The following is a 15591-nucleotide window of genomic DNA, read 5'->3' as shown; positions in this document are numbered from 1 at the left end:
AAGAACAGTTCACTGTACACTCTGGGAAGGAAATAAAGCAACTGGAAAACTGGCCAGCAAGCAAACTGATAGCCAAGAAATCAGGTAATATAAACAATATTCGCAACGCTGTTACCTTTTCATAAAGTATCTTGCTGTGTAGTATTTCATCTTTGGTAGCCACGGACAAAACCTGCACAAGAGTAAACAGTGTGTAAATATGAGAAATATTATATAGGCCATAGTGAAGTATGTAAAAATCAACGATAAAATTGGACGGCGCTTCAGAGTCATCATGCCGCCATTACAAGTGCAAAATGATTACAATCAACTGTCACAATTAGTTCAGTGAAGGTTAACATGATAAAAAATTAATTATGCAATGTCAAGCAAATAGTTTGGCTCGAACTGAGTCCTATTGGACATTTAGAGATGGTGTCGAATCTCAAATTAGCAACATTTCTTGCAATTTTGAATCAAACTTTTCTTAAAAAGTTATACTGTTTGTCAGACTCTTTCAGGCCAATACAGTGTCTCTTCACCTCGTGTGGTCCCCCATTTCCTTTCTAGGGCAAACGCTGAAAGGAAATATTTAGGCTGATTTCATGCATTCCAAACATTTTTGTACTTTCCATCATTAAAGAATTAATCGGCAAGCTTTCGATTTTTTGGAGTCCGAGTTCTTTAAGTCTGATGAGACTAGTAAACTGAGCCGCAACCGAAATGTTACAAGAACCCGAAAGTGCTCTTTAGCCGTTTTTCCGTCCAAGTTTTACGTCGCCCAAATTAACAAGTCGATTCTCTCAGATGCAGGAGCCGTCCTGGGTACTTATCAACATGTTTCCTTGATAATAGGATACGTGGTAAACACGAGAAAGATTATATGACATATATCTTTGGGTCATGGCTGGCAGCGTGGATCAGTTCTGGCGTGAAATAAATGTGGATTTCCTGAACAAACAGTAACTACTGCTGCAAGATCATATTGTACTAACCATTCCTGACTGCACGTTCTGGCTGTTACGCAAAACGAAAACTCCTTCATGCTCGTTCTGCAGGAGCCTAGAAAAACAAACAGACCGACTTCGATTTTGCTTTGTAAAACTCCTACCCCAGGAAATTTTCGTTCACTGGCGATCGATAAATATAACCAAAATGTTAAAGAGTTAGAGTTGATGAAATTTACTTACGATTCAGCTTCATTCCTATCTATGTCAAGTCTCCTGGTAGAGAGAACTATCTGCAAGATGGCACTGAATGTAAGTACGGTGACCAAGGCCGGAAAACAGATCATAATCACACTGTACCCATTGTCGCCACTGTTCAAAGATGGCCAAATTAAGGCTATTTTAGAATGTGTAATAAAGTTTCTTTGTTAGCAAAATGGCCCGTTTTTGGAGTGGGTTGTTTGTGCATTCTTCGTAAATTTTCTTTTTCGTCGTCGCTTTGTTTGTTGAAGTTTTTTTCGAAACACGGTGTTATCAATGCTAACCGTCACTTCTATAGCACTTTCTGAAAATAAATACATTCACATTGGTCTATCATTTTTCTGTAACGAAACTTAACTAAATGTGTTGACAAGAGGATTTCGATGTAATTTCTTTCTTTTTCTGTTGTTGTTGTTTTTTTTTTTTTTCACATCCTAGAAATAAGTTAAAAACAAGCTCACGTGCACTTCGAAAAGGTTCACAAACACCTTCCTTCTCCAGGTGAAAAAATGAGATTTGTAGGAACAACTTATCTCGTTATAACAGGCACAAGTCTATTTGCTTATACTGATGTACAGTTCAGCGTGTCTAATTTTGTAAATTTCTCATAAACACTCCACCTTTGCCTTAACAAATGAGTGAACTTTGACAAATTTTGTTAATCTTAATGCACCTACTAACGTGTGATAAGCGATGATCTAAATTTGATGTTAATTAAATTCTTGTTAATTAAAACCGCCGATCCTCAAAAAGACTAATTATGCATGTCATCAAAGGCCATAGACAACATGATATATAGTTTATGCAACGCTTTCGAGTGGTATGCCATGGAATATCCCACGAGTCACTTGCACTTTCTTGCTTTACACACGAGCGTTAGTTGGATGTTCAACGGTATACCAGGAGAAAGTGTTTTACGACTGTTTTGTACCATGTCAATTCTGACGGTGAGATTACCTCTCTGGTTTTTTGTTTAAAACTCTGTCCGTCTGGGTGGCCTCTGTATGAATAAACGGTTCAAAATACAATATAGTGAATGACAAAATACTTTCTGTTGAAGCTAATACCCAGATCAAACACAAAATTTTGATCGAACTTCTTCTGCTAGGATTCCTAAACGGTTGAATGTTTGTAAGTGGAAGGACACAAATGACGGAAGTTGCGAACTGGAGTTCCATGACGCATAATTATGATGACGGTTATTCTTATTTAACAGTCAGCCCTATTTTATACAAAATGACAACAAGAATGCTTAAAAAATACAACAGAAACAAAATACCAGGCCTACCTTCCAACTGTCCTAGGTTTACGAGGAGTAGAAACACCAGCTGGCGAAAAGGATCTTGACGAGGACGGAGGGTCTAAGAAATGGTCACGCTATAACTTAGTGCTTAAAACACAACCCGTTACAATGTTGACTATGTATAGCTGCCAATGTACTTAGCTACGCCCAGCTAGTTCCCAGGAACTGAGAGAAACAAAAACTTCAAATAGACCTAATAGGCTTAAAAATCCCAACTTGTGGGAGGTAAACCAGACGTCTATTTACGAGCGAGACCGAGGAGTTGAATTAGATCTACCAAGAAACAACTCTAAAGTAGCAACGCAAATGAAAGCTCTAATTTAACAGGACATGTTTTAAGTTTTGTTACCCAGAGTTTCATATCGTGCGCATGGTGTTCAATGTTTTCAATATCAGTCAAATATCAGTCTCTCGTTTATTTACCTAAGAGACTTTTACCACTGTAAGATGGTGGTTTAGTTATCAGAAATGTAAAAAAAAAATGGGGGTCACCGACTTCGTTTTGGAGAGAACATGCCCGGAAGAACACCCTAAATCTGAAAAAATCGGGCTTTGTTAGCGAATACGGCCACAGTGTTTGTAAGCCCAAAACTATTGCAGTTAGATCTTTGAAGTGAAAGGTTTTCTGCCAAATATTGTTTAAGTGGACCTACTGAGTGAACCTAGTCAACTGGTGAAGCTCCTTAAAGAACAAGTTTGCATTTAGCGACCATAGTTTCACGCGTCCTGGAGCCGCAGGATGGCAGGATTCGATGTCCCGTGGACAGAAATCTTGAAATTTGTTTGACTTCCCACATTGATTTTTTGTCTATTTTTGGACATTGTGGAGATAACTGTAAATAAAATCTGTTTCTGGAAAGAAAAGTAGGGATTACTAAACGTCCAAGATCGTTAAATCCAAGCAAAGCTATAGCAATGGCCATCTGCCCCATCATTGTTCATTTTAGTACTTAGAGCGCGCTCTCATGCACGACGCGGCGTGTAAATTTGCGTGCGCAGAAAGGATGCGCGGAAACAATTAGCGCGAACGTCCTTAAGTCGTAATTAAGCAAAATACTTTGGTGTAAACGGGTTGTAAAAATAAATAAATAAATGTAGATTTACGTATTTCTAGTTAAACAGATAATACAAGACACGATGAGGTGGTTTCAATGAGCATTACCTTGTTCCTCTGCAATTAAGGGTCTTCGTGAATGTGAAGTAAATTGCTCCAATACATCATCGAATCGTTCCTGTGCTAGACAAGTTTCTGAGTTGTTTTTTCGTAGTCTTCCTCTCGATGGTGGATTGGAGAAATTTGGACGAGGCTTTATGGGTGGCCCTTTATTTGTGGGTTGTTTTTGTGGTCTTGCAAATGGGGGAACTGAGGGCGACTGCTTTGGTGGCCGTGCTGGTTTTGATTTGTTGACTGAGCCCGAAAGGCGAGAATGTACTGGTGGCCCTGTCGTTTTAGGTCCCTGGAGTGGTACTGGATTAACGTTCAGGGGGTTAAACGGTACGTTAACGTAAGTGTGAGGTTCCGCAGGCAAAGGTGCAGGGGCACGTTCGCACGGATTTGGCTGAGTACTCGGTGAAGCTGTGGTGAGTCCCTGTGTTTCCTCTGCCCTGATTATAAATGTGACACATATTAGATAACCTAGGTAACCATTTTTTTATCGGGCAAGATGCTTTTATTTAAGCTCAACCTTGGCTAATTGAACAGTCGTCTTAAGATCTCTGTAAAAATTGGCCACAAAACCCATTTTAGGCCCTAAGGGGCTGAGGGGCATAAAGTCGACAGTAATTGATGTGTAGAAGCTCCTATGCTGAAGTTGTACGTTATAATTATGGCACGACAGAGCTCCTCCGCCACGAACACTGCTGAAACAAACGACACATCCTTACCCTTTGTTCGTAAAGATCAGTTGGAGATCACGTGGCAAATACTGTGGAGTTAATCGGCGCCAGGTCATGACGTAATAAAAAGCCAATAGGCTCTGCAGGGAAAATACTTCTCACACACTCTGCTGCATGTCATTTCGAAAGAAACAGCAATGATTAAAAAATAAATAAGCAATTTTTCGTACTCTGTCCGAATAAGTAGATACAGTAAATCTTCGAATTAGCGTCCGGGGCACTTATTTCAAATTTAGGATGAGACGGGGGGCGCTTATTCGAGGGAGGGGCGCTTATTTAATTTTTCCCAAATCGTAGCCTGACATGATTTTTTAATATATCATCTGCGAGTAAACAACAACAAAAGCTGTTTATTGACATAAAAAGCTGATCCTAAAGTTTAAATCGCGGCACCGTTAGTACTTAATGTGTTCAACGTGTTCAACAAACGTGTTCACAAACTGAAACAAAGTACAAATCTAATACTACATGACGAAAACTACACAACCTTTCAGTTGTCTCATCACTCGTCCACAAAATGGGGGTAGGGGAGGGGGGCACTGTGCGCTTATTTCAAATTTCGGCCGATAGGAGGGGCGCTTATTCGAAGGGGAAGCTTATTCGAGGGCAGCGCTAATTCGAGGATTTACGGTATACACGTACAAGCACATCGTCTTCTCTCCTGTGAAATAAACCATAGCTTCTGGCGGAGGATTTGAACAGACTTTTGTAAATATCTTACTCACTCGTTGGAGGGCTACGCTACTATTCTGATGTCTTGCTATCATTTCTTCAATTTCAAACTACAGATTTCCCGTAGGTCTTTGACATTTCAAAGGAACTACCCAAAAGAATGTCTTTGAACTCAAACGCTCCTCGAAAGGCCGCCCCACTTGTATCCACTATTTTGTTTCTTGACGTCTCTTGGTAAATTTCGTAAGGTCCAAATTGTCCCTCCAAAATTTGGAAGGGAGCTGTGATTAGGCTATCTAAATAGCTATCGGTTTCAGCAGACGTTCGTGGGGAAGGAAAGATTGTGCGACGAGCCCGAAGCGCGTCTGCGAAGGAGGCTTTGATTTGGGTGGAAATCCCAGTTTCCACTAATTATTTTCATACGTTAAATGAGCTTGATTATATAAATGACAACAGTATGGATAAGTCGTGTTACTCTGTTTTTGTCCTTTTAAATTGAACAATCTAGTGGACCCATCTATAATTTGACTATGATGCCATTTTAGTTTAGTATAAACAAGGTAATCCACCATTAAAGCATTTGACTTACCCCGATGCTAGAGGGCATAAGATGTTCTTTTCTTCAGTTATTACTTCTTCCCACTGCTGCTGTGAGTAAAACATGATTAATAGTTTCTTCAAATTAAAGGTATTACCCTTTCCCTGCTCCTAGAATGCCCTCAACTTACAATGCTATTCGATATTAAAAGGGAACCACAAATACAATCCGGTGATTCCAGTCCCTGCTTCTCCACTTTTATCTAATTTATTAGATTTATAATGTGTTACCAAATCTCGTATTGAACTGGATGGGAGACATACTCTCTACTATGGGAATTTGACACCGTTTTACCCACACCTGTTCAAAAATAGACTTACCTTTAGATCAAGCTCCCAATCCACGGCAAAAAACAGTGGTTTCCCTCCATACGACTCATGTATCAGTTTAAAAGTCCACGCATATTTGCTGACTTCCTGAGCATCACAAACCCTACGGAGGAAAATTTACGACAGTTACGTTTCTTCGCAAAATCCAAAGTGATTTAACATTCTTTTTCAGTCTGTAAATTAGAACTTACTCTTTGACGGAAGTAATGGCAAATGAATTAACAATAGAGTAACTTTATAGCCCCTTACTCTATCCAGTGAATGAAAAACTGTCACTTTGTGTTCTCAGCTATATTAAAGCAGCACCAATGGCTTGTGTTGTGGCATTGGTTCGGGAAAGGTTAAGGAAAACAACCCTATCAAAAAGTCTGGAGTGTAGCCCCATAGGTAGTCGAGTTCTGTACTCAACACTTTCTGCCAGCTATTGCAGTCAACCTTGGTGCCAGACGTTCTGGTATTGCCAATCCTTTGGATCACACAAGCTAAGCTAGACCAAGAGGGGACATTCTGCCGTTTTGAGCAACTCAGTCTCTCTCAATGAGCACATTGATCATTCGGCAGAATTCAGGACATGGTACTTCTCCTTCTAGGAGAATACAGCCTGCCCTCAAGTGAACGATGGAAAAATGTGAAGAATGCTACCCAGTCTGTTGCACTTTACGCCTTTGAGAAGAGACAAGGATTCCAACAGAAAGATTGGTATGATTCCAACACTGCAGGACAAGCCATCTCCAGAATCAATCAACGCCCTAACGTCTGCCAGAGGTGGCGTGCAGACACAGGAATGTCAAGGGTGCAAGAAACCTATTGGCTCTATTATCAACAAAAGAGGCTCTTTAAGATCCAAGTTGGGAGTGGCCATCAGTGACAAGGCTAAACAACTAGATTGATGGGTTGACCACTTCTCTGACCTGTATGTGCATATTGATTGTTTTGGTTTTCTTTTGTTTTTTTTCAAACGGAAGACCGTCGTCATTATTTTGGCCTGATGCTGATACCACGTACCCTCCGTCCTTTGTTAACATTATTAGTGAGGATTGGTTTTGTTTTGGCGATTTTTTTCAGTGGTCCGCCACAGGCCTCGAACAATTTAGTGATTCTCTATACAACTGCGTTCAAGATGAGTAATACATTAGCCGATGAAATTGAAGTCTAAAGCATAGATAACTCTACAACGCAAAGTGTAAGGCAAAAACCTAAACTCAGTGCTGTTAGTGGTTAGTTAAAATTTAAGAGCCACTGCCAGTAAATATGGAGAACTTGGCGACAGGAGCGAAAATTCGAATGTTCTTTTATTGCGTCAAAAAGACTCTTTTGGTGAACCACTTTCAGAAATATACTTTAAAGATTCCAACGAGTTCATATTTTGGTGAAATCTAGGAAAGTTCCAAATATACCACTTGATCAACCAAGATGGTTGATGGAATTTATGCAACGTTGAGCATTTTCAGCAGGCCAGTACAGAAAGGAAAAAACTTGCCTTGATTTCATATTCGCACAGTTTGTAATTTACGCTTTGATAATTTCTGTGAGCTAAACATCATCTTGAAGTAAATGTGTTTTGTCTACTTTTTGGCCGTTTGAAAAATACGACTATCACAATTTAATTTGCAAACTAAATTTCAACTGATTTGACAGGGTCATAACTTTTCTAGTATACAAACATCTCAGCAAATAAAAGGCTCCAAAAAACGTCCAATGCCATGGGAATACCATAACTAAATGGTTAGTTTGGCCCGTGAAAATTAAGCGTGCTATAAGAAAAACTATGAAGGGCATTTTGACCAATTGCGCCATTTTTAGACGGCCAAGTGAAAACTTGGATTTCGAAGTCCTCTTTATAAACACAATTCGACATGTGTCATAACACAAATTATTCTTAGACATCGTGTATTGTACACCTAATTAAACAATAATTTAAATCATTACCTTAGAATAAGCCTTTGCTATAGATAACACAGTCTTCTAGAAATCGGCCCGAGCAGACGATTTTGGCAACTGTCGGCCTTCAAGGAGAAACGTAGTCCTGCATTCGAAATTTTAGCAACGTTGGTGAATAAATGGAGAAAAGCCATCGTTACTTATTACTTGTCTAGGAAAAGATACACAGTGAGGAAAAATGGTCAAGAAAGAAGTAGCGGAAGTTTCTCTGGCTTATCTGTCAAATTTTATAGGGCGATTTTGAATTGTGAAACTACTGTTCATAACTTGATGACCCGTCAGAAGTCAAGTGGTCTTCTCTGGCCGAATTCTAGAAGACTGTGTCATCTATAACCAAGGCTTATTCTGAGGTATGATCAAATTTACTGCTTTAGTGTACAATACACGATGTCTAAGAAATGCTTGTGTTATGACAAATGTCGAATTATGTTTATTAAGATGACTGCGAAATCGAAGTTTTCGCTCGGTCATTTAAAAATGGCGCAATTGGTCAAAATGCCCTTCATGGTTTTTCGTCTAGGGCGCTTAATTTTCACAGGCCAAACTAGCCATTTAGATATCGTATACCCACAACATAGGTCTTTTTCTAGAACCTTTTGCTTATCGAGACATTCGTATACTAGAAGAGTTACAAACCTCTCAAGTCAGTTGAAATTTGTTTTGTAGATTAAACTGTGATAGTTGTGTTTTTCAAACGGCCAAAAAGTAGACAAAGCACATTTACTTCAAGATGATGTTTAGCTCACAGAAATTATCAAAGCGTAAATTACAAACTGTGCGAATATGAAATCAAGGCAAGTTTTTTTCTTTCTGTACTGGCCTGCTGAAAATGCTCAACGTTGCATAAATTCCATCAACCATCTTGGTTGATCAAGTGGTATATTTGGAACTTTCCTAGATTTCACCAAAATATGAACTCGTTGGAATCTTTAAAGTATATTTCTGAAAGTGGTTCACCAAAAGAGTCTTTTTGACGCAATAAAAGAACATTCGAATTTTCGCTCCTGTCGCCAAGTTCTCCATATTTACTGGCAGTGGCTCTTAAATTTTAACTAACCACTAACAGCACTGAGTTTAGGTTTTGACCTTACACTTTGCGTTGTAGAGTTATCTATGCTTTAGACTTCAATTTCATCGGCTAATGTATTACTCATCTTGAACGCAGTTGTATAGAGAATCACTAAATTGTTCGAGGCCTGTGGCGGACCACTGAAAAAAATCGCCAAAACAAAACCAATCCTCACTAATAATGTTAACAAAGGACGGAGGGTACGTGGTATCAGCATCAGGCCAAAATAATGACGACGGTCTTCCGTTTGAAAAAAAACAAAAGAAAACCAAAACAATCAATATGCACATACAGGTCAGAGAAGTGGTCAACCCATCAATCTAGTTGTTTAGCCTTGTCACTGATGGCCACTCCCAACTTGGATCTTAAAGAGCCTCTTTTGTTGATAATAGAGCCAATAGGTTTCTTGCACCCTTGACATTCCTGTGTCTGCACGCCACCTCTGGCAGACGTTAGGGCGTTGATTGATTCTGGAGATGGCTTGTCCTGCAGTGTTGGAATCATACCAATCTTTCTGTTGGAATCCTTGTCTCTTCTCAAAGGCGTAAAGTGCAACAGACTGGGTAGCATTCTTCACATTTTTCCATCGTTCACTTGAGGGCAGGCTGTATTCTCCTAGAAGGAGAAGTACCATGTCCTGAATTCTGCCGAATGATCAATGTGCTCATTGAGAGAGACTGAGTTGCTCAAAACGGCAGAATGTCCCCTCTTGGTCTAACTTAGATTGTGTGATCCAAAGGATTACAACCATTTTTTCCAGCGAAGACCTTACAAGACAATTGGAACATAAAAACATAAAATAAATACCTGTATCTCGAGAGTGGGATTTTTTCGCAAAAATTCTTATCTTGGGAGTCTTCATATATGTAGAGACAACCAGAACTTAGGACCATGAAGCGCCAGGGCCCTACAATGAGAAACACACTATATACAAGCGACTTAGCTTAAGATTAATGTTACGTTAGTTTCCAATCCGATTTGTTCTGACGAAAAAATCCTTTTGCGTTCCAAACCATGGCGTCTTTGTACTATGATTCTTCTTGTTTTTGCCTCTACTGTAATATACTTACACATGTGCAACATCTTTCTAATTCCAGTTGAGTCTGCTTTCCTGACCCAGCCATAATATCTAAACCCACTTCTAAGCAAGTCCTGAGCAGAAATGTTTGCAAAGGTTTCAATGGTTTCAGCCATTTTATTTGGTTGTCTGCCTTGCAATTTTCTGTCAACGATATAAAGTTCAATCAGTCAGACTGGGATGACAAAACAGATGTACTTTCTCGGCTTAGCTTTCCAACATAAGTGAAGAGAGGCACAAAGTTTTGCCGAATGTAGCAAGGTAACACTGTAACCCTATCTTTAAGCATATTCATAATTGAAGCACAAAAATTGTACGAAATAAAGATTTGAAAAAGTTAAACAGCGAAATGGAAGAGGACCGAAGACAAAGAAACGTCAATTTATCTTTCCGGGCGAGGTTATATAAACTCCGCAAGGCAGGAACTCGAACTCTTATTAAATTAAAGTAAATTGTCGGCGAGGTTTTTATTTGAGTGTCGAAATGTAATTGGTGTTGCACGCACTACGCTACGCGATTGGCTTAAAAAACTCGCACCACTTTTTGATCCAATCAGAAGAAACACCAATCGTGTCTCGTTCGCACTCGTTTTCCCCAACTTCACGTCAGCTACATGTAATTACTTCGAGTTTTGATTAGTTCACTATATTGCCTGTGTCCTTTGTGATTGGCTAGCTGGTGAAACGAGTAAAAAGGTTGTTGTTGTTATTTTTGTTGATGTTGCAAGTGTACTGTACGGTTATGACCTTGCAGAGAATAAAAAAAAACTCTTCTCAACTATTATATTCTGCTAAGAAAAGGATTCCAAATGGTTGGGTTAAGCCTTACTTATAATTTTTAGACTTTGTTACGAATAAGATTATTGTGCAAAGAGTTATTGAACAATCTAAGGGTCACACACCAAGTTTTACTCTGTGTGGAAACCGTTCCTTCGTTTATTATAAGACAAGTAAATGGCTAACTTAATAGCGGATTCAAAGTGTGCAAGCCGGTCTGCATTGTAACGTGTTTTGTTAAATTTAAAAAAGAAAACAAAACAGCAATTTTTGTTCTTTTCACTTTTGCTGACACTTTTCAAATGTACATGTCCAGCTGCATAACATGACGTATTAGCCTTTTTGATGTGAAATTAAGTAGAGTAAGTCACAATAGTAAAAAAAAAAACAGCATTTTGTTTGCTACTCTGAAATCAATCCTGCTTTATTATCGTGGTACTTTAACGCACCGTAGCCAAAGAGATCACATTACTCCTATTGACCTGTAGATATATGTAGGCTAATAAATACATAATTACACAAACAAGATCCATATAAACTTAATACAATTAAATATTCAGCGCCAATATGAGACTTTATTATATGGCTAGCTCCGTGAGCAGGCAAAATGAATCAAATCCTGCGCTATGATTGGCTACCCGAGCGGGAAAGATGGAGCTGTCTTGCCCGCTCGGGACTACCCGCCGTGTTCCGGAAGAAAAATTTCCCCTAAAGGGAAAAGGGTCTCTATGCGGTCCCTCTCTATGCATAACTGTTAAACAGCTAATAGAGATATCAGGCATGACGTTACGTCAAACGGCAAACGGCAAAAATGAAACGTTTGCCATCTATCTTCAGCTGTCTATACAATAGAGTGATAATATTTGTATTTGCGGTGAATAGTAGGAGACATTTGTCTATTTTTTGTGTGATTTATTTAAGGATTAAAAGAAAAGAATAAAAATTCAGAAGTAATCTTAGCCGTTTGTCGTCTGCCGTGAACGTCATGCTTAGACTCTCTAATAGCGGAGCTTCAGCGCGCGAATCGTGCCAGCGAAGCACCATGGGTAAGGAAAATTGGCGCCCATCAAGCCGAGAAAATTTGGTTATAATGTCAGCGTACGAGCGAGCGAACATCCGTCCGTCCGTAAAGACTCTAGGGGAGGGGGAGTGGCGTCTCGAGGTAGCCCTCACGAGGAAGCTATGGAATGCTATCTATTTGGCGGGATTTTTCAGAAAAGTCAGAAAAAAAAACACATTTCTATTTGTTATGTCAACAAACGATCGGAGAGGTACGGTTGATCTAACGTTTTCAAGATAGGGCTTAACTGAAGCAGAACTGAACGTGAAAGAGAAGGGCAGAGAGCAAGGGTTAACAGCCAAAGAAGTGGTGAAGAAGATCGCGAAAGAGCGGGCCAGGGCTAGAAAGGAGGCGAGATAGTACTGAACAATGCTGTGAATTAGATCGAGTTAGGACTAGAGGAAGGAGGTGAAATAATACCAAACAATGCCGTGAGGCAGCGCGAACGAGTGCTATAGAAAAGGACTGAAACACCCGAAAAATTGACTCAGAAGACTAAAGAAGTCACATGATTTTATCAGGTGATCAACAAGAGAAATCAAACGTGTTTCGTGTGTTTAGAGGAAAAATCACAGCGGGAAAAAGTGGTTGATTCGTTGATCTATCGAAAAGATTAGTTCAGTTCAGTTCAGTCTTCGCAACATTTGCTGGAAGTTTCTGCCTATAGGATTCAAACTGAACTGCCAAATTGCCGTAAGCGACTTTGTTACATAGAAACTTTCGCGTTTTCCATAGAAATTATCTCGTTGCTTCCGCGAGATAAGCTTATAAGTTAAGTAATATATCAAAACGAAAGTCTGTGTTTGACCACATTTCCAAACACCGAGAAGAGCGGTTGAAAATACGAGGCGCAGCGGAGTATTTTTGACGAACTTCGAGGTGTCTGGAAATGTGGTCAAACACTGTATTGAGTTTTTGATATATCTTCTCAATCCAAACTAAAACTAAGGAGAAAACGGAGAAATAAAATCGTAAAAAATCTGTGCTAATTAAGATCAGATATCCAAACAACGTCACGGTCATGATTTATGATAATTTGGTTTTGTCAACTGGGTTGATAATGTAAATTGGCCACCGTAAAGAGATTCGAAAGCTTCAATAGGAGTTTTTTAGTCTCTCTGATTATCTGATTTGGAACCATACTGGGAGGAATTTGATAAATTTCAAACAATAAGACTAGAGTCGTTGTGGAATGTAAAGTTGCATATTGTAAACAAATAAGTTTAGTTTTCTGTCGTTTTTCGCCGTATACCGATAACCTCACGTCTAAAAGTAATAAAACTGTATTTAGCTCTTATTAACCGAGCAGGAGGTCTGTATGGGAGAATCTTGACCGAGGTCGTGAGTACATACCGAACGCAGTGAGGTCTGTACACACGACCGAGGTCAAGATTCTCCCATACAGACCGACTTAGCTCGGTTAATAAAATGTTTATTATATGGCAAAGAAGAAAATTTTAATTCGTTTAATGTAACTGGTTTGCCGACATTTTGCTTGCAAACGGAAATGAGCTTAATTTAAACCTGCCGAAATTTGCTCGTCCTCTTTACTTTTTTTTTTTTTTGTCATCAGGCTTTTTGGCACTTCCATAAATGATTGGGAAGGAAATAAAAGAAAACGGTGAACATTTTTGTATTTTAGTTTGCCTCTTTTTCAACGCAAAATGAAACCGGTCTAGATGTCGGTCTAGATGGGAAAATCTAGACCGCGGTCAATATCGATTTCAGCCAATCAAATTCGTGAACTCGGTAGTTCCCAGTCCATATAATAATTGTAAATACTGCCCAGCGAGTTTTAAAGCTTTCTTTGTGTTACTAGGGACAGCCGCTCCGTAGACTACTATAATTTCTTCTTCTGTTTTGGAAAAAGGGAAACCATCGATTTGCTACCTTTGTCAGCTTTTGACACTCGTATATTGTCATGCATACTGCGTTTAGAAATTATGGAGACTTCCTCGTTTTGTTTGTTTAATTCATACACCGAATGCAAATATGGCGGACCGTTCGGTTGGCGCCCGGGACGAGTCGCATTCAAGCGAGGCTAGTCAGGCTTTGATGTTTTGTTTTGACAAAAAAGTCTTGCTTCGTCGTCGATCTGGTCTGTTTTTGTTTCGCCCTCCCTATAAGTTGTTGTGTTCCTGGATGTTACCAGAAGGAATTGAAATCTTCCACAGTAGAGAAAGTGTTTTTTTTTTGTTTGTTTGTTTCCGCGGTCGCCTCTCAGGGAAAACAGATGAAGGAAAGTAGTTCACGATCGCCGAAGGAACTGTTAAAGTTTGTTAGTTCAGGCTGGAAGATCTTAGAAAATGTGTAAGCGACCGCATTTAGCTCCAAGTCCTTCCAGTGAATATTTGCATTCGGTGTATTGGGTTTAATGAAATGTTTGGTTGAATTTCTTTTAAGGTTATTTGTAAAAGACTGGTACAGCTACGGCCGAAAAAAGAACTGCAAAGCCGTCAAAAATAATGTTTAAATTACGATTTAGCGCGAATAATTATTAAACTTGAACACCGTTAGTCTTTGAGATTTTGGACGTTTTCCGACTTCTAAATCCCGGCATTTCTTGGCTTTAACTGGAATGATAATTAATCTTAACGAATTTTCTGTAACATTTCTGTCATTTTTCGTTTGATTCAGGTGTAGTGATATGCATATTGTCTTTATGTAGCTTTCCTCGGTTTTGTTGTTGTTGTTGTTGTTGTAGTTGTTGTTGTAATAATATACAAGCAACAATTTCTGCAGTCTGATTGGCTGAGAACACGTCAAATAATCCCAAATCAGCGAGCAGTGCAATTTCACCAGTGCAAAAAAGTGAAATTGAGTGCAAAACGGCGAAATTGAGTGCAAAACATTTAAATTAAAAATGATTGACAGCTTCGACAAAATTGAGCTAGGACAAACGAAATGGCGGACAATCATCCACTCAACTAATCATCCACTCGACATTTGTATAGGTAATCAAATGATTTCTAGTGCAAGTTGGAATAAATAAGCACAAGTAAATTTTTCAAAGACTACAAATTGCACTCCCCCTACGGGCTCGTGCAACTTTTTGTAGTCTTAGAAAAATTTACTTGTGCTTATTTATTCCAAATTGCAGTCGAAATCATTTGACTACCTATACAAATGTCGAGTGGATGATTAGTATTGCACTAGGCCTGCTGATGCGGCAAGTATGGAATATAATTTACCAAAATACTTAATCTGGTTGTGACTCCTGCAAGTCAAAACTACATAACACAGAAATACCACAAACAGCTTACTTGTTAGGGGTTCAAGCAAAGTATCCCAATAATGCATTCTTAAAGCACAGGAAACAGTATTTTGCAAAGAAATACTTATTTCAGTCAACCTCACGAAACCGTGAACACCTAAAATATGTCTGGAATGTTTATTGTGTGATAACCAATCTCGAGTGAGATCTTCAACCACAGAAACCACAGAACACGGATGTATTATAAATACATGATTATAGTTTTGGTTTTCGCTTTGTCCCAAGATAAACCCTCTGTCTTTATATATTACTGAAAGTCTAAGTAATTGCTATCCTTTTGTATCAAGAGCCACATCCAGTATTTAGTTTGTGGGATTCGATTTTTTCGCTATTTCCAAGTCTAGTTGATGTTTAGGTGAAGCTGCTCTTAAATAGCCCGTGGTGACAACCGAAATAAAGGATTTATTT

The 15591-nt window shown here is 39.0% G+C and overlaps 1 protein-coding gene across 1 annotated transcript; it reads right to left on the bottom strand.

The window, feature by feature from the left end:
* Positions 1-959: 959 nt before the first annotated feature.
* On the bottom strand, positions 960-10212 carry LOC149117919 (uncharacterized). Its single transcript, XM_089276559.1, has 9 exons — positions 10066-10212; positions 9803-9902; positions 5977-6088; positions 5648-5703; positions 3653-4095; positions 2476-2548; positions 2088-2187; positions 1170-1219; positions 960-1041 (listed from the first exon to the last, which is right to left on the bottom strand). Exons 1-9 carry the CDS (start codon positions 10187-10189, stop codon positions 960-962), a joined length of 1140 nt encoding a protein of 379 aa, XP_089132685.1. The 5' UTR covers positions 10190-10212.
* Between the last annotated feature and the right edge of the window lie 5379 nt (positions 10213-15591).

The sequence above is a fragment of the Orbicella faveolata genome, unplaced genomic scaffold, assembly GCF_042242905.1.
Source record: "Orbicella faveolata isolate gen_17 unplaced genomic scaffold, um_ofav_v1 contig_1, whole genome shotgun sequence".
Lineage (NCBI taxonomy): Eukaryota > Metazoa > Cnidaria > Anthozoa > Scleractinia > Merulinidae > Orbicella > Orbicella faveolata.
The sequence above is the reverse complement of the archived record's forward strand: the minus strand, read 5'-3'. Positions and strand labels throughout refer to the sequence as shown.

Coding starts and splice junctions, on each gene's coding strand:
- LOC149117919 (XM_089276559.1), bottom strand. CDS start 10,189: ATGGCTGAAACCATTGAAACCTTTGCAAACATTTCTGCTCAGGACTTG. Junction 6,089..9,802: donor ATCCCACTCTCGAGATACAG/GTATTTATTTTA, acceptor TTTCCTCCGTAG/GGTTTGTGATGCTCAGGAAG. Junction 4,096..5,647: donor TTATGCCCTCTAGCATCGGG/GTAAGTCAAATG, acceptor ATTTATAATCAG/GGCAGAGGAAACACAGGGAC.